This window comes from Cucurbita pepo, chromosome LG09, assembly GCF_002806865.2.
Source record: "Cucurbita pepo subsp. pepo cultivar mu-cu-16 chromosome LG09, ASM280686v2, whole genome shotgun sequence".
NCBI lineage: Eukaryota > Viridiplantae > Streptophyta > Magnoliopsida > Cucurbitales > Cucurbitaceae > Cucurbita > Cucurbita pepo.
In genome coordinates, this window is record NC_036646.1 from 705,200 (window position 1) to 730,168 (window position 24,969).

At 40.0% G+C, this 24,969-nt stretch overlaps 2 protein-coding genes and 1 pseudogene across 2 annotated transcripts; all 3 read right to left on the reverse strand.

Moving 5' to 3' along the window:
• Nucleotides 1-5,388: 5,388 nt before the first annotated feature.
• LOC111802006 lies at nucleotides 5,389-12,502 on the reverse strand. Its single transcript, XM_023686266.1, has 7 exons — nucleotides 11,894-12,502; nucleotides 11,430-11,751; nucleotides 11,035-11,324; nucleotides 7,073-7,098; nucleotides 6,363-7,008; nucleotides 5,965-6,286; nucleotides 5,389-5,860 (listed from the first exon to the last, which is right to left on the reverse strand). Exons 1-7 carry the CDS (start codon nucleotides 12,424-12,426, stop codon nucleotides 5,561-5,563), a joined length of 2,439 nt encoding a protein of 812 aa, XP_023542034.1. The 5' UTR covers nucleotides 12,427-12,502; the 3' UTR covers nucleotides 5,389-5,560.
• Nucleotides 12,503-15,118: 2,616 nt separating this feature from the next.
• Nucleotides 15,119-17,824, reverse strand: LOC111802007 (annotated as a pseudogene).
• A 2,114-nt stretch (nucleotides 17,825-19,938) lies between these two features.
• On the reverse strand, nucleotides 19,939-21,636 carry LOC111801914 (gibberellin 20 oxidase 1-like). The gene is made up of 3 exons (XM_023686143.1): nucleotides 21,075-21,636; nucleotides 20,678-20,999; nucleotides 19,939-20,387 (listed from the first exon to the last, which is right to left on the reverse strand). Exons 1-3 carry the CDS (start codon nucleotides 21,608-21,610, stop codon nucleotides 20,088-20,090), a joined length of 1,158 nt encoding a protein of 385 aa, XP_023541911.1. The 5' UTR covers nucleotides 21,611-21,636; the 3' UTR covers nucleotides 19,939-20,087.
• Nucleotides 21,637-24,969: the final 3,333 nt, after the last annotated feature.

Below are 24,969 nucleotides of genomic sequence, written 5' to 3' on the forward strand. Positions count from 1 at the left end.
CTGCTGGGGGGAGTAGGGCGCCGTTAGGTACTGTTGCATGTTGAGCTCGTCGCAGTAATTACCAAAGCTCGTCGAGGTGAATTCTCTACCTCCGTCCGTGCGCAGCACTCGCATCTTCTCGCATTCGGCCTCCTCCACTCGCACTTGAATGCGCTTAATCGCCTCTGCCGCCTCACTTTTCACTTGCAGTAGGATCAGCCACATGAAGCGGCTTTTGTCATCGACCAGCAAGAGGAAGAGGGTCTTGCCACCTGGGGTCGCCGGCTTGATGTTCCCGCAGATATCGCTGTGCACGAGCTCCAATGGCTCACCGACGCGTAGGATGCTTGAGGCGGAAAGGGGGTGCGCCTCTGCTTGCCAATGAGACCCGTAACACAGTCTGTTCACACCTTCGATCGTCAACAAACCGTGCACCATCTCGTCCTTGTGTAGTTTTTGTAGAGCAGGAAAGTTCAGGTTCCCATACCTTGCGTGCCACCTCCAAGCTACTTCTTAGGTTCTTGCCGAGAGGCTGACCGGTTGCTCTATCTCCAACTCTAGGATGTAAAGGCGGTTTGTCGTGCGCCGAACTTGGGTGAGCAGCCGTCATCGATCATCGCAGATCTTGAGTAACCTGCACTCGATGGAGATGAAGCAGCCGACCTTATCGAGTTGACCCAGGCTCACAAGGTTAGCCTTGAGACTCGGGATGAGGTAGACGTCGGTCAGTCCACGCTCGATGGAGATGAAGCAGCCGACCTCATTGAGTTGACCCAGGCTCACAAGGTTAGCCTTGAGTCTTAGGATGAAGTAGACGCCGGTCAGCTTGCAATTCTCGCCTCCCTTGCCGACGAACAAGATGGGTCGCGCCCTTCGATCTCGACAACAAAGCTGTCGCCAAACTTTGCCGTCCCACGAATCCCCAAGTCGAGCTCGGAGAACGTAGACCTGGCCCCGATCATATGGTTTGTTACCCCTGTGTTGAGGACCCATCGTAGGTGCTTTTGCTGCTCACCTATTTTAACATTTTGAGCGAACAGTCGCTCCTCCTTCAACTGAATTGGCTCTCCAACTGGTGCCTTTGTCACGCCCAGCTGGAGCTCTTCCTCGAGTTCGACGCTCACCAGAGCAGTTATGCCGTTGTCGATTACCTCTGTGGATTTGGAATCAGAATTAGGGACGTTGGATAAGACCGATGCGCTCACCATGAAAAGAGCTGACTTTTCCTCCTCGGATCAAGCCACATGGGACTTCTCCTTGTTCCTGAGCTTGCTCCAACAACTTGTTCCCGCAGTTCCAAGCTTGCTCTAGCAACTTCTTCCCTCAGTTCTTTGTTCCTGAGCTTGCTCCAGCAACTTCTTCCCGCAGTTCCTTGTTCTTGAGCTTGCTACAACAACTTGTTCCCGCAGTTTCTTGTTCTTGAGCTTTTTCCAGCAACTTCTTGCTCAGATATTCCTTCTTCCTATTCCACTTCTTCCCGTAGTTCCTTTCCTTATTCATGAGCTTGCTCCAACAACTTCTTCCTACAGTTTCTTTCCTTGTTCCTGAGCTTGCTCCAGCAACTTCTTCTCGTTCCTAAGCTTGCTCTAGCAATTTTTGCTCAGATGGCCCGGCCCTCTAGCAATTCTTGCTCAGATGTCCCGACCCTTCTTCCTGTTCCTGAGCTTGCTCCAGCAATTCTTGCTCAGATGGCCCTTCTTCCCGTTCCTGACTACTTCCCGCAGTGAGATGGCTCGACCCTTCTTCCCGTTTCTAACTTCTTCCCGCAATCAGATGGCCCGACCCTTCTTCCCATTCTTGACTTCTTCCCGCAGTCAGGCCCTTCTTCCAGTGCTGTCAGGCCCTTCTTCCCGTGCAGTCAGCCCCATTCCTGACTTCTTCCTGTGCAATCAGGCCCTTCTTCCCGCAATCAGGCTTTTCTTTCTATTCCTGACTTCTTTCTTCCCGCAGTTAGACTTTTCTTTCTGTTTCTGACTTCTTTCTTCCCGCAGTCAGACTTTTCTTTCTGTTCCTGACTTCTTTCTTCCCGCAGTCAGGCCCCTCTTCCCGTTCCTGGTTTCTTTCCACAGTCATCCCCTCCCTTTCACTCATTGCTGTCACATTTCTTCCGCCGACTTTTTTGGTGACGATATTTGTTTCAGCATCCTACCTCTGATACTAAATGTTGGATATGACACACGATCGAAATATACCAAAACAAATATATTAAGCATAGAGAACAATTTGAGGGGGGAAATCCTTTGAACTTAAGAACCTTAAGTATTCACGGTTTTCAAATTTCTTTTTTTTTTTTTTTTTTTTTTTTTTTTTTTTTTTTTTTTTTTTTTTTTTTTTTTTTTTTTTTTTTTTTTTTTTTTTTTTTCNCACCAATTAGCAACTACTAATAATTCTCCTAAAAAGAACTAACAAAATATATATATATATATATATATATATATATATATATATATATATATATATATTTTTCTAAGTAAAGTTTATGCCTCACAAACTCCATATCATGTATGCAATTAATTTTTTTAATCATTCAACAAGTATTTAATTCATTTAAACGAATAAAGGTTTGATTTTGGTTTAAATGGAAAGTGTCAAACATGCACATCACTAGCATAGAACAAAAGAGAAGCAAAATGGAACATGTGTATAATAAAGAGTTTTTTTTTTTATGCAACGTCCAGCAACACAGAAGAGATACTTAGATGACCGAATGCTACACGATATTCTTCTTCCCTAGAAAGCTCATAATCAAAGAACCACTTATTGACATACATAGGGAGACATAGTTACGGTTGGTTTAAGCAGACGGGGTGGTAATAGTGGACCCATGTCTAACATTTATTGTTGCAATCAGGTCTGTAATGCTTTTGGGTTAGACGGGGCGGTAATAGTGGACCCAGTGTCCAACATTTATTGTTGCAATCAGGTCTGTAACTCTTTTGGGTCATTTCAAGCAACATTGGCCATTTCAAGCCTCAATATTGAATCGTTGTCGATCCTCCCCCATATACTCGATTGCTTCTCCTTCCTCCGGCGTGTCACAACTCTTGGCGCTTGTAGGTTGACGCGCATTAACAAGGACCACCGTTGTAGTTGGACTTCGTCAACCCCCCAGATACTCGATTGCTTCTCCTTCCTCCGGCGTAATCAGGTCTGTAACGCTTTTGGGTCATTTCAAGCAACATTGGCCATTTGAAGCCTCAATATTGAATCGTTGTCGATCCTCCTTTAGATACTCGATTGCTTCTCCTTCCTCCAGCGTGCCACAACCCTTGGTGCTTGTAGGTTGACACGCATTAACAAGGACCACTCGTTGTAGTTGGACCTCGTCAACCCCCCAGATACTCAATTGCTTCTCCTTCCTCGGGCGTGCAACAACCCATGGCGCTTGTAAGTTGACACGCATTAACAAGACCAGTGTCCAACAACTTTTCCTCTTGAACCCAAGTTTTGAAGGCTTCCAAAGTGTTGAAATCATGTCTGTAACGCTTTTTCTTTTGGGTCATTTCAAGCAACATTGACAATTTCAAGTCTCAATATTGAATCGTTGTCGATCCTGTGGCATGCATTAACAAGGAACAAGGAGTTTTGAAGGCTTCCAAAGTGTTGGAATTAAGTATGTAACGCTTTTGTTTTCGGGTCATTTCAAGCAACATTGGCCATTTCCAGCCTCAATATTGAATCGTTGTCGATCCTCCCCCAGATACTCGATTGATTCTCCTTCCTCCAGCGTGCCACAACCCTTGGCGCGCATTAAAAAGGAACAAGGACTGGTCATTTCAAGCCTCAATATTGAATCGTTGTCGATCGTCCCCCAGATACTCGATTGCTTATCCTTCCTCCGGCGTGCCACAACCCTTGGCACGCATTAACAAGGAACAAGGACTGGCCATTACAAGCCTCAATATTGAATCGTTGTCGATCGTCCCCCAGATACTCGATTGTTTCTCCTTCCTCCAGCGTGCCACAACCCTTGGCGCGCATTAACAAGGAACAAAGGCTGGCCATTTCAAGCCTCAGTATTAAATCGTTGTCGATCCTCCCCCAGATACTCGATTGCTTCTCCTTCCTCCGGTGTGCTGAATCGTTGTCGATCCTCCCTCAGATGCTCGATTGCTTCTCCTTCTCCCGGCGTGCCACAACCCTTGGTGTGCATTAACAAGGAACAAGGACTGGTCATTTCAAGCCTCAATATTGAATCGTTGTCGATCCTCCCCCAGATACTCGATTGGCTTCTCCTTCCTCCGGCGTGCCCCAACCCTTGGCGCGCATTAACAAGGAACAAGGACTGACCATTTCAAGCCTCAATATTGAATCGTTGTCGATCCTCCTCCCCCAGATACTCGATTGCTTTTCCTTCCTCCATCGTGCCACTACCCTTGGCGCGCATTAACAAGGAACAAGGACCTGGTGTCCAACACCTTTTCACATTAACAAGGAACAAGGACTGGCCATTGACGCGCATTAACAAGGAACAAGGACTGGCCCTTGATGCACATTAACAAGGAACAAGGACCCAGTGTCCAACAAAGCAAGACAAGAAGAAATGAAGGAGTTAGCAGCTTTGAAAGACGAAAGAGAAAACCACCTTTTCGCATTAACAAGGAACAAGGACTGGCCATTTCAAGCCTCAATATTGAATCGTTGTCGATCCTCCTCCCAGATACTCGATTGCTTCTCCTTCCTCTGGCATGCCACAACCCCTCCTCCCCCAGATACTCGATTGCTTCTCCTTCCTCCGGTGTGCCACAACCCTTGGCGCTCATTAACAAGGAACAAGGACTGTCCATGAGGGGTGAGATCCTTTGAACTTTAAGAACCTTAAGTAGCCTTAGTCAACGGTTATACATGGTAAAGCTATATATATGGTAAATGACATATAAAGTAAATTGTCCTAAATAGTAAATAGATATGTATGGTAAGAAGGTATATCCGGCCAAGCTATATATGGATGATAGTTATATATAGTAGATGGTTATATATTGTAAAGCTATATATAATTAGCTTAATCATATCCACTCCGACAGAGTTTTGAAAATGTACTTTCTGTATTTTTTTGCTGTACATAGTTGCAGTCATCAATACAAATCCTTTAGCCAATATTCTCATTGCATTTTCTCTATCATCTAGATCAAGTGTGTGCGTTGTTGTGCGATCCTAATAGTACTAACAAATTTTTTAAACTTTCTCCACAACTTAGTCACGACTAATAATTCTCGTAAAAAGAACTAACAATAATTTTTTTTTTTTAATAAGTAAAGTTTATTAACTCACAAACTCGATTCATGTATGGAGTTAATTTTTTTAATCATTCAACAAGTATTTAATTCATTTAAACTGATAAAGGTTTGATTTTGGTTTAAATGGAAAGTGTCAACCATGCACATCACTAGCATAGAATAGAACACCACATAAGTAAAATGAAACATGTGTATATTAAAGAGCTTTTTTTTTTCTACAACGTCCAGCAACATAGAAGAGATACATAGACGACTGAACGCTACACGATATTCTTCTTCCCTAGAAAGCTCATAATCAAAGAACCACTTATTGACACATATAGGGAGACATAGTTACGGTTGGTTTAAGCAGACGGGGCGGTAATAGTAGATCCATTGTCCAATGCCTTTCCCTCTTGAACCCAAGTTTTGAAGGCTTCCAAAGTGTTGCAATCAGGTCTGTAACGCTTTTGGGTCATTTCAAGCAACATTGGCCATTTAAAATCTGGATACTTTCGTGGTGGACTCTTCTCCACCAATTCCTCCGGTGCTCTCACCACTTTGTCATGAGATGGACACAGAAAGAAGGCCAATGATTTTCTTGCATTCATGGAATTCACTACAGCTCGGTGTATGCAGCCCTTGTAAATCCCATTTGTGAGAGACTTCAAACACACAAAAACCAAACAACCCATTTCAAAATCAGTCGAGTTTAGAAGAAGGAAGATGAAAAAATGAAGAACCCTAATTGTAATTTTGTGTGACGTACCGTGAAAGTGTCACCGATGTTGATGACAAAGGCTTCTGGGTTTGGAGGAATTGAATACCATTGATCATTGGAGCACACTTGAAGGCCACTGACAGGGTCTTGGTGAAGGAGTGTGACGGAGGTGGGATCAGTGTGAGGGCCAGTTCCCAACACAACCTCTGGCTTGTCGCATGGTGGGTAGTAATTAAGCCTCAATATTGAATCGTTGTCCTCATAGAAATTCTTGAAGTATTCTCTTGAAACGCCAAGGCTCAGCCCCAAAAGCTCCACAATCTTCGTACCAAGCTGGTTCAATGCTATCCCACACTCTTGATACGCCTTCCTAAAAACACCATCAAGCAATTAAAAAAAGTATAAGAATTGAATAGGCATAGGTAGAGATGGTGGAATTTAGATACCCATGATGGGAGAAGGATGAGCCTAAAGTGTCAAGAACATAGTCATGAGCAGCGGAGGAGTTTTGAGCAGCCAAACAGCGAAGGGAAAAGGTTTCCTTCCATGGAAGATTGTTCGCAAATCTCCCAAAGAAGCTATTAGTATATCCATAGCTCTCACCTACCCTCCTTTTAGCCCTCTGCTTCACATCCAAAGGCATTGTAAAGAACTCATTCATACAGTCATGAACACGGCCCATCATTTCCATGTCCACTCCATGGTTCACCACAAAAAATATGCCATGTTGTCTACAAGCCTCATCCACCAGCCTTGTCGCCTCTTCCACATAACTTTTGTCGCCACTCATGAACTTTTCCAAGTCAATATTTGGAACATCCAGCACCGGCAGCAACTCGGACGCCTCAAACTTTTCCGACCAAATGAAATCCTCCGGCACCTTTGACTCGTCGGAGCCCCCAAATGGCGGACGGTACTCCCCTTTCGTCTCCTCATTCAAGTTTGAGGGAGCAGCTTCGGTTGCCACCTTGCCGTTCAAAGCCATTGTATGCAAAGAAGAGAGAATAAGGGAGGAAACTGAATGGATTTGGATTGGTGGGAGTTGGGGAGATTTATAGGGTGGCAAGAAGGGTAAATTGGGAATTTGGGGTTCTTTTTATCTCTCCTCTCCTCACATGCATCTTACAACACATAATTGTCACTTCTTCGAAAGTACTCATAAGTGAAAACTCTTTTGATTTTCTGAAAGGGGATGAGAATCAAATTAACAACTCCCTTTAAATGTGGCCCTCAAAATGTCTTTTTATTTTCTGATTTTGTCTCTTCCTTTTTTTTGTTTTAAAATCATTTAATTTTGTTCTTTTTCATACCTGCATGCTTAACATTTTTCAATGTATCACCATATTCTTGCATGCTCTTACTTTTTTTTGTTTGGACCTTCTCTAATTTTCGTCCTTTTGTAGTTCAAGTTTTTTGTTTTACTTTTACATACTTTTCTATGCTTTTTTCTACCTTCCATCTAAGTCCTCCAACTGCCTTCTTCACACAAATGGAAAGCGATTCCTATACTTGTGAGCTAATAAGGCTACATGCATAATTTTACATTTCTTCTCGGGATGGATATGTTGTGCACGGAAAACCAATTGAGCTATCAGTAACCCAACCCTAACCGACCTTGGCCTAGCTCGATAGCACTGACATGGGAGGGGAAAAGGAGGTGGAGGCTATGTCGTCACTATACCAATTACTAATCGTCAGTGGTTACCTTTGTCTCGCTTAGTTGCTACAATTTTTCTGCTCTTTGACTTTGCAGCTTACTTTGATAATCTATTGAATGACCGGTTACCTAAATTGAGGAACGACCTCGTATACTCTATAGGGACAAAATGTGTCTGCTAATCTAAACATCGTTCATGAAAGGTTAGTTGGGGGACCTTTTCAGGAGACCATAAAATCACCAAAGCCTTGGGGAGCGCCCCCGTATGTCCGGGCAACTACTAGATCAACCTATTTGGTCCCCCCACCCCCCCGGAACAAGTACTAGAGTGAATAGGTAGCGGAGACTCTAATGACGTCGTCACACTACCATCAATCTGAAGAATTATCTTGGTCGTCCTTGGTTTCCGTGGAGGTCTACTAGGTTCTTAGGGGTTTCTTGGCAGTTTAAATTTCTTCGCTAGTTTTCAAGACGCTCGGGGTTAGCTCTGCAGGGCTAATCCATGTCTCTAGGTGCACTCAGATCTAGACCTCTGATCCCCGCTCACGATCCTAAGGTGTAGAGTATACTGGAAATGTTTTGATCTAGGTTAATGTGTAAACCGCATTAGCTTTAGTGCCTTAATCTTAACTGCTTTCCCATACATGCTTTGCTTGGGAGATATATCAATCAATCACCTTAGCGCGTAATCTATAATTTAAACATCGTCTTGGTCAACTCTGGATGCTGAGGAGGTCTATTGGATTCCTAAAGTGGCCAAGTAGCTTAATGCAGACTTATGGCTCTAGGTTTCTCTACTCCGACTTCTCGATTCTTTCTTAATATGGGAGCACTAGGGTCTAGACCTCCTAACGTCACTCATGATCCTAAGGTCCTCAGTTTATTAGAGGCATCCGGACCTAAGTCATCGTCGAGCCAACCTAACTATAACGCCCTAGTTTTGTGCAGATAAATACGCTCTATAGAGAGAACACACTTGGAGCTTTGTTTGGTCCCTGGTCAACTCCGTCTTCTTCAAAAGAAATTTTAATTCTAAAACGTGCAATTTCTTTCACTCCTCTCATATGTACAAAAAATTTATCATCACGCTTTCATTTAAAAGCTTCTTGTAACATACTCCTCTGTTTTTTCAACCTTCTTTTTAGACCTTCATCTAGGTTTCTTTCGTTGAGATGAAAGTTTGAAGTCTCATTTTTTCTTAAGCCCTGGTGGCCTTCCTCTAGGCCTCCTAGGTTGAGATGATAAGTTTGATGAAACACATCAACTTGTAAGTTGCACTTCGTTAATTGATCAAAGCTAATAATATTGCTACTTTCTTCGGTCATTTGACCAAGGCTAATAATAATATTGCTTTTCAAACTCGGGATGTAACACATCTTGATCAATAGACGTTGATCGAGTTTCTTACATTAGAACAAGATAGATCCTTTGTCTTGTATTAGTCCAATTTATCTGTCGCAAAACTTCATGTTTTCAATGAACTTCTCATCAAACTCCTTAAACTTTGCTCGATCTCTAGTATGTGGTTGCCCGCTTTGTTATCTAGGTACCACATGTTGATCTCCACTGGGTCTTCTCCATCTATGAAGGGGTTCATCGTGACCTTCTCTTCGTTGAGCATTAACAGGTTGGACATTTTTTAGATCAACATTATTGCGGGCTCTTCATCATCCATGAACATGAGGTTTGTCTCCTCATCGTGCTCTTTCTTGCGGCACTCTGCCACATATTACCTATATTTTCCACAATAGTAACACTTGATCATACTCTTTTCCTTCTAGAGATATGCATTTTCATGGATTTGTGAGGTATTGTCACGACCTCCTCTGCCACCACGTCTGCAGCAATGTCCGTGACCTATGATTTCCTTGTTATGGCGGCCACATCCCCTTGTACTTAAAAAAGAAGAGTCAGCCGCATCTTTCTTTTTTGTCTTGTGCGAGCCACCCCTCATGTGTAAGTAAGAGGTATTCCTCCTCTTTGAATTCGTAGCCATGAAGTCTCTCCTCATGGACTTTAAGACGGCCAATGACCTCCTCAACCAACATATTTTTGAGGCTGCTGAACTTCTCAACAGAGGCAACAATCTATATGAATCTTGGGGGAACAACTCAAAGGAACTTCTTGAAGACGGAGATCTAATTTACCTTGTCGCCCAACAAGTCGTCAACTTCATGGCAAAGTCATCTATTGACTCACCGCCCTTCATGCGAATAGCTTTAAACTCACTCTTTAAGGTCTGCACTTTTGATTCTTGACACGTTCCACACCCACATGCATTCTACCTTTGCCAAGTTCTTCTCTGCCAACATGAGAAGGACGTCCTCCAAGACTACTTGATAGATGGAAGCAAGAATCGTCCTATCCTTGCGCTCCTCGACATTGTCACCATGCTCGATGACGTCCCACACGTCTTGTGCTTATAAGTTAACATGCATTTTTGTCAACCATGCTGCATAGTTACCCTTTAAGGTCTGCACTTTTGATTCCTTGACACGTTCCACACCCGCATGCATTCTGCCTTTGCCAAGTTCTTCTATGCCAACATGAGAAGGACGTCCTCCAAGACTGCTTGATAGATGGAAGCAAGAGTCGTCCTATCCTTCCGCTCCTCGACGTTGTCACCATGCTCGATGACGTCCCACATGTCTTGTGCTTGTAAATTAACATGCATTTTTGTCAACCATGCTGCATAGTTACTCTTCGTGAATAACAGATACTGGAGCGTTAAGACTCCCCTCTTTTCACTCCTTATTGTTGTCACATCTCCTCCGACGACTTTTTGGACGACGACATTTGTTTTAGCATCCTACCTCTGATACCAAATGTTGGATATGACTCACGATCGAAATACCGAAATAAATAGATTAAGGAGAAAGAACAATGCGAGGGGAGAGATCCTTTAAACTCAAGAACCTTCAAGTACTTATGGTTTTCAATATATATATATATATATATATATTTTTTTTTTTTTTAATAGAAGATAATGTGATTAGTATTGAGGGTGGATTAAGTACTAACAAAATTTTCAAACTTTCTCCCTAAATTAACTAACAATAAGTTTTAATAATCCTCCTAAAAAGAACTCACAACAATTTTTTTTTGGTAAGGAAAGTTTATTAACTCACCAATTATCTTTTTTTAATCATTCAACAAGTATTTAATTCTAAGATTTGATTTTGGTTTAAATGGAAAGTGTCAAACATGCACATAGAACAGAACAAAAGATAGAGCAAAATGAAACATGTGTATATTAAAGGGTTTTTTTCTTTTCTTTTTTTCTGCAACATCCAGCGACGCAGAAGAAAGACATAGACAGAACGCTGCTATGATGGTCGCTACACGATGGTCTTCTTCCCTAGAAAGCTCATAAACATAGAACCACTTATTGAGAACCACTTATTGACATACATAGAGAAATAGAGCACAAAGACACATAATTAAGGTAGGTTTAAGCAGACGGGGCGGTAAGAGTGGAGCCATTGTCCAACGGCTTTCCCTTTTGAATCCAATCTGTTAAGGCTTCCAAAGTGTTGCAATCAGGTCTGTAATGCTTTTGAGTAATTTCAAGCAACGTTCCCCATGTGTAATCTGGATACTTTCGTGGTGGATTCTTCTCCACCAATTCCTCCGGTGCTCTCACCACTTTGTCATGATTTGGACATATAAAGAAAGCCATTGTTTTCCTTACACTCTCGCTATTCACTACAGCTCTGTGTACGCAGCTCTTGTAAATCCCATTTGTGAGAGACTTGAAAACACAAAAATTAAAACAACCCATTTGAAAATTAGTTGTGTTTAGAACAAGGAAGATAAAAAATGAAGAACCCTAATTGTAATTTTGTTTCACGCATACCTTGAAAGTGTCACCGATATTGATGACAAAGGAATCTGGGGTTGGTGGAATTGAATACCATTGATCATCGACGCTCACTTGAAAGCCACTTACCTTGTCTTGGTGAAGGATTGTTATGGAGGTGGGATCACAATGAGGGCCAGTTCCCAACACAAGTTCTGGCTTCGCGCATGGTGGGTAATAATTAAGCCTCATTATGGAATCATTGTCCTCATAGAAATTCCTGAAGTATTCTCTTGAAACGCCAAGGCTCAACCCCAAAACCTCCAATATCTTCATGCCCAGATCGTTCACTGCATTCGCACAATCTTGATACACCTTCCTAAAACACCATCAAACTTATTCAAATCTCATTTCCCACCTTTAATTCAATTAAGTATCTAAAAATTACATTAACAATCAACCCACCTCACACTTCTTAAAAAAAAAAGATCAAAACCAATTATTAGTAAATATTTACTTACCCATGATGGGAGAATGATGAGCCTAATTTTTCAATAACATAGTCATAAGCAGAGGAGGAGTTTTCACCAGCAGCAACACAGGGAAGGGAAAAAGTTTCCTTCCATGGAAGATTGGAGGAGAATCTCACAAAGAAGCTATAAGCATATCCAAAATTCTCACCGAACTTCCTATGAGCCCTTTGCTTCACATCCATAGGCATTGAGAAAAACTCACTCATACATTCATGAAGACTTTCCATTACTTTCATATCAACTCCATGGTTCACCACCACAAAGAATCCATGTTTTCTACAAGCCTCATCCACCAGCCTCGTCACCTCTTCAACATCACTTTCCTTGCCACTCATAAACTTATTTATGTCAATATGTGGCACATGCAGCACCGGCACCTCCTGCGATCCCTTAAGATCATCTGGCCAAACGAAACTCTCCGGCACCTTTGACTCGTCGGGGCCCGCAAATGTCCCACGGTACTCCCCTTTCGTCTCCTGGTTCACGTCTGAGTTGGCGGATAATAAGGTTTCGGTTGCCATCTTGCAATTCAAAGAAATTCCCCCTTGAGAGAGATTTGAGAAGGGAGTATGATGGGGAAGAAACTGAATGGATTTGATGGGTGGGATATGGGGAGATTTATAGGGTGACAAGAAGGGTAAATTGGGAATTTGGGATTGTCTTTATCTCTCCTCTTCACATGCATCTTACAACACATACTTGTCACTTCTCCCAAAGTACTCATAATCTAAAACTCTTATGATTTTCTGAAAGGGGATGAGAATCAAATTAACAACTCCCTTTTAAATGACCTTAAAAGTGTCTTTATTTTCTGATTTTGTCTCTTCCTTTGTTTTGTTTCTTTAAATCATTTAATTTTCATCTCTCTCTGAGTTGTTCTTTTTCCTATCTGCATGCTTAACATGTTTCAATGTATCACCATATTCTTGCATGCTCTCTTCGGATCTTCTCTAATTTTCGTCCTTTTCTTGATCATTTTACATGCTTTTCTATGTTTTTTTTTTTTTNAGTTCTCCAATTGCCTTCTTGACCCAAATGGAAAGCTATTATCTTTTAAGTAAATGATTACCATACTGGTCAACTAATAAGCCTACATGCATAATTTTACATTTCTTCTCAGAATGGATATGTGGTGCAAAACAATCCAATTCAGCTGTCGGTAACACAACCCTAACCGGCCTTGGCCTAGCTCGACAACACTGATGCGGGAGGGGAAAAGGAAGTGGAAGCTATGTCGACACTATACCAATTATTAATGGTATGTGGTTACCCTTTGTCTTTCTAACTTGCTACAATCTTTCTGCTCTTTGATAATGTAGTGAAGGACTCGTGATTTGAATTGAGGCACAACCTAGTATACTTTGTGGGGGACAAAATGGTGTATGCTAATCTGAACATCATCCATGGAAGGTTAGTTGGCGGACCCTTCCCCGAGACCATTAAGTCACTAAAGCTTGGGTGGAGCGATCCCTATGTGTCAAGAAACTACTCGGTCAACCTATGTGGTCCCACGTCCCCCCGTCAAGAATGGATATTGGAGTGGATAGGTAGCGGAGACTCTGATGACACCATCACACTTCTATTAGCTTGAAGAACTACCTTGGTTGCCGTGGAGGACTACTAGCTTCTTATGGATTCCTAGGCAGATTAAATCTCATCGCTTGTTTTTAGGACGCTTGGGATTATCTCCTCGAGGTTAATCCAAATTTCTAGGTGCACTCAGATTTAGACCTCTAATTGTCGCTCACATAGGGTGTAAAGTATACTGGAAATGTTTTGATCTAGGTTAATGTGTAAACTGCACTAGCTATAGCACCCTAATCTTAACTGAGATTTCTAATGCATGCTTTGCTAGGGAGATATACCTATCGAACACCTAAGCTCATAATCCATAATTTAAACGTCACCTTGGTCGCATCTAGGAATTGAGGAGGTTTATTGGATTCCTAGAGCTTCTTGGTGGCTTAATTTTTGTTGGGATATGGAGCCTGATGCCTATATACAGTAAAAGATCGAGTAGAAATATAGTGTAGATATTTAGTAAAAATCCAGTAGAGGTAGATATTTGGTAAAGATTAGATACAGATATATTTAGTAGATTATAGGTTAAATCTTTAAAAGCTATATTTAGTAAATTGAAACTATCTTTGTATTCTCTATATATAGTTCTTCCTTCTTCTTTGTATTCTCTATACAGATATATTTAGTAGATTAGATACAGATATATATATAGTTCTTCCTTCTTCTTTGTATTCTCTATTGGTGCACAACTCAAGTTATTAATAAAACCTTTAGCCAATATTCCTTCTTGAATTTTCTCTCCCGCTTCTTTGTGTTCATATTGATAGTGATCCTAACAATGCGAACTTATGGCTCCAACTTCTCGAGTCTTTCTTAATATGGGAGACTAGGGTCTAGACCTCCTAACTGTCACTCACGATCCTAAGGTGCTTAGTCTATTGGAGGCATCCTGATCTAGGTCATCGTCTAGCCAACCTAACTGTAACACCCTAGTTTTGTGCAGATAAACACGCTCTACAAAGAGAACACACTTGGAGCTAACAAATACTATATCATGCACACATACAAGCAAGCAAGCTCAATAGGGAGATAGCACCCATCAATCTCCCGAAGCACAAATCATAGAGTCCATCCTCTTTTCTAACAAAAAGGAAAGCATATAAAACAACATTCATCACAAATCTCATCATAGAGGCATTTTGGTAATTTCTTACCTCATACATAATGCACTCATCCATATTGCCATTTTGGTTCTCCATATTTTCTTTCTAACTTAGCATAATATACTAACACATCATGTTTTTGGAAATCTCAACTTAGGGGCAAAATGGTAATTTTACCATAACATTCAAACCATACATAACTTATCTAAAAATGTCATTTCTTAACATGCATCTTCTAACCACCTACCGTAAGAAATTGATACGAAATAAGATGTTTTAATCATGCCACAAAATCGTGGATGTTGTTTAGGGTTTGATTTTGGTTTAAATGTAAAGTGTCAAACATGCACATCACTGCCATAGAACAGAATAAAAGATAAGAAAAGTGAAATATGTGTATATTAAAGGAGTTTTTTTGTCTGCAACTCCAGCAACACAGAAGACAGACATAGACCGTACGCTACACGATGTTCCTCTTCCCTAGAAAGCTCATAAACAAACAACTTATTATTGGCATACATAGAGAGACATAGTTATGGTTGGTTTAAGCAGACGGGGTAATAGTGCAGCCCGTGTCCAACAACTTTTCCTTTTGAATCCACGTTGTGAAGGCTTCCAAAGTGTTGCAATCAGCTCTGTAATGTTTTTGGGTCATTTCAAGCAACATTGGCCATGTTAATCTGGATACTTTCGTGGTGGGTTCTTCTCCACCAATTCCTCCGGTGCTCTCACCACTTTGTCATGCGCTGGACATAAAGAGAAGGCCATTGATTTTCTGGCTTCCTTGCAATTCACTACAGCTCGGTGTATGCAGCTCTTGTAAATCCCATTTGTGAGAGACTTCAATACACAAAAAACAAACAACCCATTTCAAAATTAGTTGAGTTTAGAAGAAGGAAGACGAAAAATAAAGAACCCTAATTGTAATTTTGTGTGACTTACCGTGAAAGTGTCACCGATGTTGACGACAAAGGAATCTGGGGTCGGAGGAATTGAATACCATTGATCATTGACGCACACTTGAAGGCCACTAACATGGTCTTGGTGAAGGATTGTGACGGAAGTGGGATCAGTGTGAGGGCCAGTTCCCAACACAACCTCTGGCTTGTCGCATGTTGGGTAATAATTAAGCCTCAATATTGAATCGTTGTCCTCATAGAAATTCTTGAAGTATTCTCTTGAAACGCCAAGGCTCAGCCCCAAAATCTCCAATATCTTCATGCCCAGATCGTTCAATGCTTTCCCACACTCCTGATATACCTTCCTATAACACCATCAAACCTATTCAAACCTCACTTCCCACCTTTAATTGAATTAAATTTTAAGTCCAACTAGTATCTAGTATCTTTTCTGTTGAGAATTATTGGGAGTGAGTTTCATATTGGCTAATTTTCGGAATGATCATCGGTTTATAAGTAAGGAATAGATCTCTATTGGTACGAGACGTCTTGAGAAGGCCAAAGCAAAACCATGAGAGCTTATACTCAAAGTAGAAAATGTCATACTATGTTGAGGATTATTGGGAGTGAGTCCCACATTGGTTAATTTAGTGGAATATCATTGGTTTATAAGAGAGGAATACTATCTCGAGGCCTTTTGAGGAAGTCCAAAACAAACCTATGAGAGCTTATGCTCAAAGTAAACAATATCATACCTTTGTGGAGAGTCATGATTCATAACAGGGTATCAGAGTCATGCCCTAAACTTAGTCATGTCAATAGAATCCTCAAATATCAAACAAAGAAGTGTGAGCCTCGAAAGTGTAGTCAAAAGTGACTGAAGTGTCAAACAAATGGTGTACTTTGTTCTAGGGCTCCAGAGAAAAGAGTCGCCTCGATTAAGGGGAGGATTGTTGAGTATTATTGGGATTGAGTCCCACATTAGTTAATTTAGTGGAAGATCATGGGGTTATAAGTGAGCAATACTATCTCCATTAATATGAGGCCTTTTGGGGAACTCCAAAGCAAAGCCATGACGTGATTCATAACATACCATTGTGGAGATTCGTAGCTCCTCACATAATGCCCTTAACTTAGTCATGTCAATAGAATCCTCAAATGTCGAACAAAGAAGTTGTGAGCCTCAAAAGTACAGTCAAAAGTTATTAAAGTGTCGAACAAAGAATGTATTTTGTTTAGGGGTGGATTCGAGTCTCGATTAATAGGAGGTTGTTCAAGGGCTCCATTAGGCCTAAGGGGAGGATTGTTAGGAGGAAGTCTTGTCCACTTATGTTCAAAGTGGACAATATCATATTATTGTGGAGATATCATATTATCATATCCTAGTGTAAATTTTAAGTTTTGAAAAACTATATTAAAAAATCAACCCACCTCACCCTTCTTAAAAAAAAATAGGTCAAAACCAATTATTAGTAAATATGGATTAGAAAAAATGAAAAATTTAGAAACTTCAAACTATATGAATTAAATAGACATATCTCTTAATCTTATCAAACTAGATAGTGGAATTTAGATACCCATGATGGGAGAATGTTGAGCCTAAAATGTCAATAACATAGTCACGAGCAGTGGATGAGTTTTGAGCAGCCACACAGCGAAGGGAAAAGGTTTCCTTCCATGGAAGCTTGGATGCGAATCTCCCAAAGAAGCTATTAGTATATCCATAACTCTCACCTACCTTCCTCTTAGCCCTCTGCTTCACATCCAAAGGCATTGTAAAGAACTCATTCATACACTCATGAACACCTTTCATCAATTCCATATCAACTCCATGGTTCACCACTACAAAGAACCCATGTTCTCTACAAGCCTCATCCACCAGCCTCGTTGCCTCTTCTACATCACTTTCATTGCCACTCAAAAACTTATTCACGTCAATATGTGGAACATGTAGCTCCGGCACCAACTGCGATCCCTTAAACTCGTCCGGCCAAATGAAATATTCCGGCACCTTTGACTCTTCGGAGCCCCCAAATGTCTCACGGCGTTCCCTTTTCATCTCCTGGTTCAAGTTTGAGTGAGCGGATAATGAGGATTCGGTTGCCATCTTGCAATTGAAAGCTATTGCATGCAAAGAAAAAAATAGTTTTTTTTTTTTTCCTTTTTGAGAGAGATTTGAGAAGATAGAATAAGTAAGAGAGTATGATAGCCAACAAACGGAATGGAATTGATCCGGGGATTTCGGGACATTTATAGGGTGACAAAATTTGTTAGGAATAGCGACTCTGAACATAAACTCTCATACCTTTGCTTTGACCTTCTCCGAAAGGCCTCATACCATTAAAATTGTATTTTTTATTTATAAATTCATGAAAATTCGAGATGTGACTAAAAGTTTTGTCACTCGGACATGTACCTTAAAATGAACATTTAATTTTCATCTCTCCCGGTGTCCATATCTGCATGCTTAACATTTTTCAATGTGTCTCCATATTCTTGAATGCTCTCACTTGTTTAGTGTGGACATTCTTTCGTCCTTTGTCGTTTTGTTCTTCAAGTTTTTTGTTTTACTTTTAGATGTTTTTTTTTATGTTCTTTTCCCTTCTTTCAGCTAAGTTCTCCATCATCGTCCACGAGTGCCTTCATGTGTCTAGCTATTATCTTTAAGCTGAAGTGTTGTTTAAAATGAATTTTACAAATGGTGTTGTAGAATAAAGAAGCAGACAATGAAGTGAAAAAAAAAAAAAAAAAAAAAAAATTTTTAAAAGATAAGGTTAGAGTTAGGTTGGTTAGACAATGATCAAGATCATTATGCTTCTAATAGACTGAGCACAGTAAGATCGTGAGCAACTGTCAAAAGGTCTAGACTCTAGTGCTCTCAGGCTAAGAAGTTTAAAACCACCTAGTCACCCTAGGAATCCAATAGATCTTCTCAGTTCCGAGATACGACAAAGGCGAAGTTTAAATTATGGATTACGTGCTTAAGTGATGGATAGGTATATCTCTCTAGTAAAGCATGCATGAGAAAACTCAGTTAAGATTGAGGCGCTACAACTAGTGCAATTTACACATTGACCTAGGTCAAAATATTTTCAATAAACCTGAGTATACCTACATATTTGGATTAGGCTCGAGGAGCTAACCCCAAGTGTCCTGGAAACGAGAGATGAGATTTAAACTGCCTAGACTCCTAAGAATTTAGTAATCCTCCACGATATCTAAGTTTGACCACAAAAGTTCTTCAGGTTGTTAGCAGCGTGAGGGTATCATCAAAGTCTTCGCTACCTATCCACTCCGATACACATTTCGTCGAGATTCTACTCTTATTCTTGTACCATTGAGGTAGGCATAACTGGATAGGGGAGGTGCGTCGAGAGGACTAGGTGCCCAACCATGTAGAAATGGCCAGCGGTCTCCTGAGCAAGGCCTCTATGATATAAACTCGTTCTTGAGAGGAGGGGGGGTGTGGGACCACATAGGTTGACGCAGTAGCTGACCGGCACATGGGAGGTCGCTCCCCACGAGCTCTGGTGAGTTTTATGGTCCTGTAGAAAGGTCTACCAACTAACCTTCCATGGATGATATTCAAACTAGCAAACACGATACTGTTTCTATAGTGTACAAGGTCGCGCCTCAACCCAATTCACCGTTCATTCAATGCATAAGCAAAGTAAGCGGACAAAGATAACCTCCAAGCCATATTGGTACGATGTCAACAGAGCTTCCATTTTCTTTTTCACTCGATACCAATACCGTCAAACCAAGCTTAGGCTGGTTAGGGTTGTGTGATCAACATTTAAGTTGAATTACCTACCCAACAAATGTACCCGAAAGGAGACATAGGATTATGTAGGTAGTCTTAGTAACCGGCAAGCATAGAAGAGTCGCTCCCCCAACTTGGGTGACTAGATGATGGTGTAGGTAAAGTTCACCAGCTAAGCTAACCTAACCTCTGCATGAGATTTGTCTTCAACGAACCTCTAATGATCTAGTTTTCTCTTTATTATGTAATGGAATATATAGATATGGTTGGAACAATGAATTTTGTTTTTTATTTTCTAAAAATGTCTCCCGATAACTATCATTTCCTTTATTTATATATCCATAATTTTTTTCTTAATTAGCTATGTGAATTTTTTACAAATAAGTTTATAAATTAAAAAAATATCAAATATATTAAGAATCTATTTAAATACCAAATTAAAAATTTCATGTGGGCCTTTTGTTTACTTCAAAAGATGCAAAAATAGCTTGACAATTAAAAAATATTTAAAAATATGCCTGGGTTTACGTTGAGTTTATTAGATACGAACTCTATCCATCTTTACCATTCATTTTAGATATAATGGTTGATCAAGAATATTAGATATTTGAAGAACATATAAATTTAAAGAGATCGATAATGATTTAGAAATTGAAAGCTTTTAAACATTTATATGACAACCTACGAACAGAACAAAAGATGAGTGAAGCATAAACATGTGTATTGTGTACATTGACTAAACACGAAACGAACACGAAGTGGTCTTCTTCTTCTTTCCAACAAAGCTCATGAATGAACATCTGGTTGGCATAGATAGAGAGATAGTTAAGATTGGTTTAAGTAGACGTACCAGCTGGGGAGGTAGTGTCCTCCAACGACTTTTCCTTTTGAACACGAGCCATGAAGGCTTCCAAAGTCTTGAAATCAGCCCTGTAATCCTTTTGGGTCATTTTAAGCAACATCTCCCATGTGTAATCTGAATAATTCCTTGGTGGATTCTTCTCAACCAACTCCTCCGGTGCTCTCACCACTTTGTCATGCGCTGGACATAGAAAGAACGCCAATGATTTTCTTGATTCCTTGCAGTTCACTACAGCTCGGTGCAAGCAGCTCTTGTAAATCCCATTTGTCAGAGACTTCAAACACAAAAAATAAAACAACCCATTTCAAAACTAGTCAATTCATATGAAAAATGAAAACCCTAATGTTAATGTTGAGAATTATTGGCAGGAACTCTCACATTAGCTAATTTAAGGAAACATCATGAGTCTATAAGTAAGGAATTAGAATATATCTCTATTGGCATGAAGCTTTTTAGGAAGCTCAAAGCAAAGTCATGAGAGTTTATATTCAAAGTGGACAATATCATACTACGTGGAGGTGGAGACCGGAAGACTAATTCTAATTTTGTGTTGCATATACATACCATGAAAGTGTCACCAATGTTGATGACAAAGGAATCTGGGGTTGGAGGAATTGAATACCATTGATCATCTACGAACACTTGAAGGCCACTAACATGGTCTTGGTGAAGGATTGTGATGGAGGTAGGATCACTATGAGGGCCAGTTCCCAACACCAATTCTGGCTTATCGCATGTTGGGTAATAATTAAGCCTCAATATTGAATCGTTGTCCTCATAGAAATTCTTGAAGCATTCTCTTGAAATGCCAAGGCTCAGCCCCAAAAGCTCCACAATCTTCATACCAAGCTCGTTCAATGCTATCCCACACTCTTGATACAACTTCCTAAAACACCATCAAACAATTAAAAAAAGTGTAAGGATTAAATAGGCATAGGTAGAGATAGTGGAATTTAGATACCCATGATGGGAGAATGGCGAGCCTAAAGTGTCAAGAACATAGTCATGAGCAGCGGAGGAGTTTTGAGCAGCCACACAACGAAGGGAAAAGGTTTCCTTCCAAGGAAGCTTGGACGCGAATCTCCCAATGAAGCTATTAGTATATCCATAATTCTCACCTACCTTCCTTTGAGCCCTCTGCTTCACATCCAAAGGCATTGTAAAGAACTCATCAATACACTCATGAACACCTTTCATCAATTCCATATCAACTCCATGGTTCACCACCACAAAGAATCCATGTTTTCTACAAGCCTCATCCACCAGCCTCGTCGCCTCTTCAACGTCACTTTCATTGCCACTAAAAAACTTCTTCAAGTCAATATGTGGAACATGCAGCTCCGGCACCACCTCCGCCGCCTTAAACTCTTCTGGCCAAATGAAATCCTCCGGTATCTTTGTCTCGTCGGAGCCACAAAATGCCGGACGATACTCCCTATTCTTCACATGGTTCAACGCCGGTGAGGACTCGGTTGCGTTCATGCAATTCAGCGCCATTGTTGCCTTCTTGGAGAGAGATTTGAGTAGTAACACTAAGAAATTGAGTGGATTTGAGAGGTGGGAATTCCGGAGATTTATAAGGTGGCAAAGGGTAAATTTGGAAATATCAAAATACTTATTCAAAACTATGTATTATCCTCTTTTCCAAATAGGTTTGCATGGTAATAATGTTATATTTTATCGCTAATATGAATATTTAATAATTTAAAACATGATAATCACATTGAAATTATTTCTCATTTCCACAATTTGGTGTAAAATTTATAACAAAATGGAATATTCTCCGACATTAATGATTTCCAAACAGTTTCCCATTTGAGGAATTTATGTTACATATGTGTGTCTATATATATATATATATATGGTTTTTTATACTTATTTAGCAAAGTGGTAAAAGCCATTTAACATAAAGTTACGTTAATGATCGTTAAATTCGACTTCTATGATTATGTAAGGTGTGAATTTTATTTTGAATATTTGAAATAAGATACGCCTATAATATTCCAATTATAAAGATTGGTTTATAGAGATTTATCCAAATTAGAACTTATCTCGAGACCACACATAATGATAATGATTTGATGTAATTATGCCTAATGTCAAATTGCCAAAAGTTTTATGTAAGATTGGATTTTTGTTACTTAGTTGCCTATTATAACTCCTTTTATCTTACGTTACATGACCGTTACTTTTCCGTATGTAACGGCTCACATTCATTACTAGGTTGTCTTTTTTGAATTTTTCCTTTCATACTTTCATCCATAATTTTAAAACAAGTCTATTAGAGATAGGCTGGAAAAGTTCAAAGAGGATAATATTTGCTAGCGGTGGGCTTGAGCTATTATAAATGGTATCAAAGTAGACACCGGGCGGTGTGCCAACGAGGATGTTGAGCCCCGAATGGGAGTCGATACTAGGCGACGCTTGGCTCCGAAGGGGGGTAGATTGTGAGATCCCACATCGATTGGAGAGAGGAATGAATTGTGAGATCTCACGTCGGTTGGAGAGGGGAACAAAACATTCTTTATCAAGGTATAGAAACTTCTCTGTAGCATACGCGTTTTAAAAACTTTAAGAGGAAATTCGAAAGTAATAATTCAACGAGGCCAGTGTGAACTTGGACTGTTACATGATTAATAGAAGACTGTAACGTATCATATTTTTAAATTTGAAAACTCGGTCTAATAACTATTTTAGTTTCTTTCCAAATTTGATTTAATAGTTATTAAGAGATAACCATATTGTGATGGTCTCTCAATTCAAATACATTGAAATACATTGAATTTGAATTGGAATGGAGTTGAAACGGCGTTGGTTCCTTTATTGGAAACAAAGAAGGCCAAAAAAGAAAAAATAATAAAATATGTTGAATTCGATGAAGTGAGTACCAATGCATGTTGTTCCTTTGCCATAAACAAAAAAGAGCCAAACAAGAACAAAAAATAATTTGCTGGTTGGGAAAAATTACAAAAAAGAACAGCTGTTTTTGATTATCCCGAATGTTACGATCGGATTGCCACCAAAAGATGAACATATAAAGAAATAAAATAAAATAAAAGTAAAATAAAGTAAACAATTAAAAAAATTACTAAAGATACCGTAAAATTTTAAATAAGACGGGATACAAAAAGAATGCAATGACAACCCGAAAAAGAATACACATAAACATTGACGCCCGGGTCGATACCTCTCTGTGACAGGACAACTCTCAAGTGTCTCCCCACCTCAACCGGTAATAGCCCTACTCAGACCATTGACGGGCTCTGATAGTATTTGTAATAGTTTATGTCCACCGCTAGCAGATATCGTTCGCTTTGGCCCGTTACGTATTGTCGTCGGCCTCACGGTTTTAAAACACGTCTACTAGGGAGAGGTTTTCACACCCTTATAGGAATGTTTCATTCTTAGTTCAAGAATCTCTTAACTATTACCATATACCATAGGGATGCCTATCATGAGCTATACTATTTATGTAGTCTTTCATCTCCTATTAGAGTGGGTTTCCTTCCCACGCAATAATAGCTCTTCTATATACTGCTTATGTAGTCCATCGATCCCTCTCAGGGTGGGTTTGTCCCATACACAATAGTATATCCTCACCTAGCTACTTGTAAAGTCCCTCGTCTCCTATTAAGGTGGATTATTATACACATCGTAGCGGTTCATCATGTTATCTACTTATGTAATCCCTCATCCCCTCTCAAGGTAATTTATCATACATATGGTAGTTCCCCACATTTCTACTTATGTAGTCCTCGTCCCCTCTCAAGGCGGGTTATGTCCTACATGCAATAACGAGTCTTCGGGTAAACTATTTATGTAGTCTCTCGCTCCCTATTAAGGTAGGTTATATCCTACACACAACAACGACTTCTCAAGTTGTTCCATTCACGTTACCATCGTTCTTATCAGTTCTCCTAGTTTTCCTTGGATGCCATGGAGGTTTACTAGGTTTTAGGGCGTTCAGGTGGTTTAAATCTCAACTAGTTTCTAGGGGTTAACTCCACGTGGTTAAACCAAATCTGTGGGTGCACCTAGGTCTTTGATTGCCGCTCACGATCCTAGGGTGTTTGGTCTATTATTAAGATATTGACCATAGTCAATATATAAACTGCTCTAGCTCTACCACCCTAATTTTATCTTAATTCATGCATTCTTTATTAGGAAGATATCTATCGATCACCTAGAGTACTGAAAATAAGATCTAAACGTTCATGTAAGCTTTACTATAGAGACATTCTTATTGGTCAACTAAGCATACATAATCCATACAAACATCCACCTAAATCTAACACACAATTTAACATACAATTCAAACATGCTCAACAGGGAGATAACATCCATCTAACACCTGGAGCATAGATCACAAATTTTCGATTCTCCATTTTGTACATCGGAAAGTATTTAATAGACAATGGAATTGTCATAATTTATCTTAACATATATGTACTCCTATCTAGATTTGCCCATATAAGTCCTAAATATGCACACTCAAACTACCCAAGACCCAAGGTAAGATAAATTTGCATGCTAGTACATCCTAGCAATCACAATAGGTATTACTTGCCTAAAGTCCTTGTGGCAACTTATAAGTTTGTCATGTGCCTTTTCGAGTAATTACTAGCTAGAGGAGTCTAAAAATTCTAGAAATCTCCTAAAGGAACCTAATTCCCGTAAAAATACGATTAATATCAAAATCGAGATGAAAAACTGACAAACATGCATCAATTTCCTCACGAAGTAAATGCACATGAATTATGAATTATGATCAAGGTCGAACTTTGGACGACAGTGGGCTTACAATAAAATTGGATATACTCAACCCAACTTTATCATGGACCCATATTTAGTGGCCT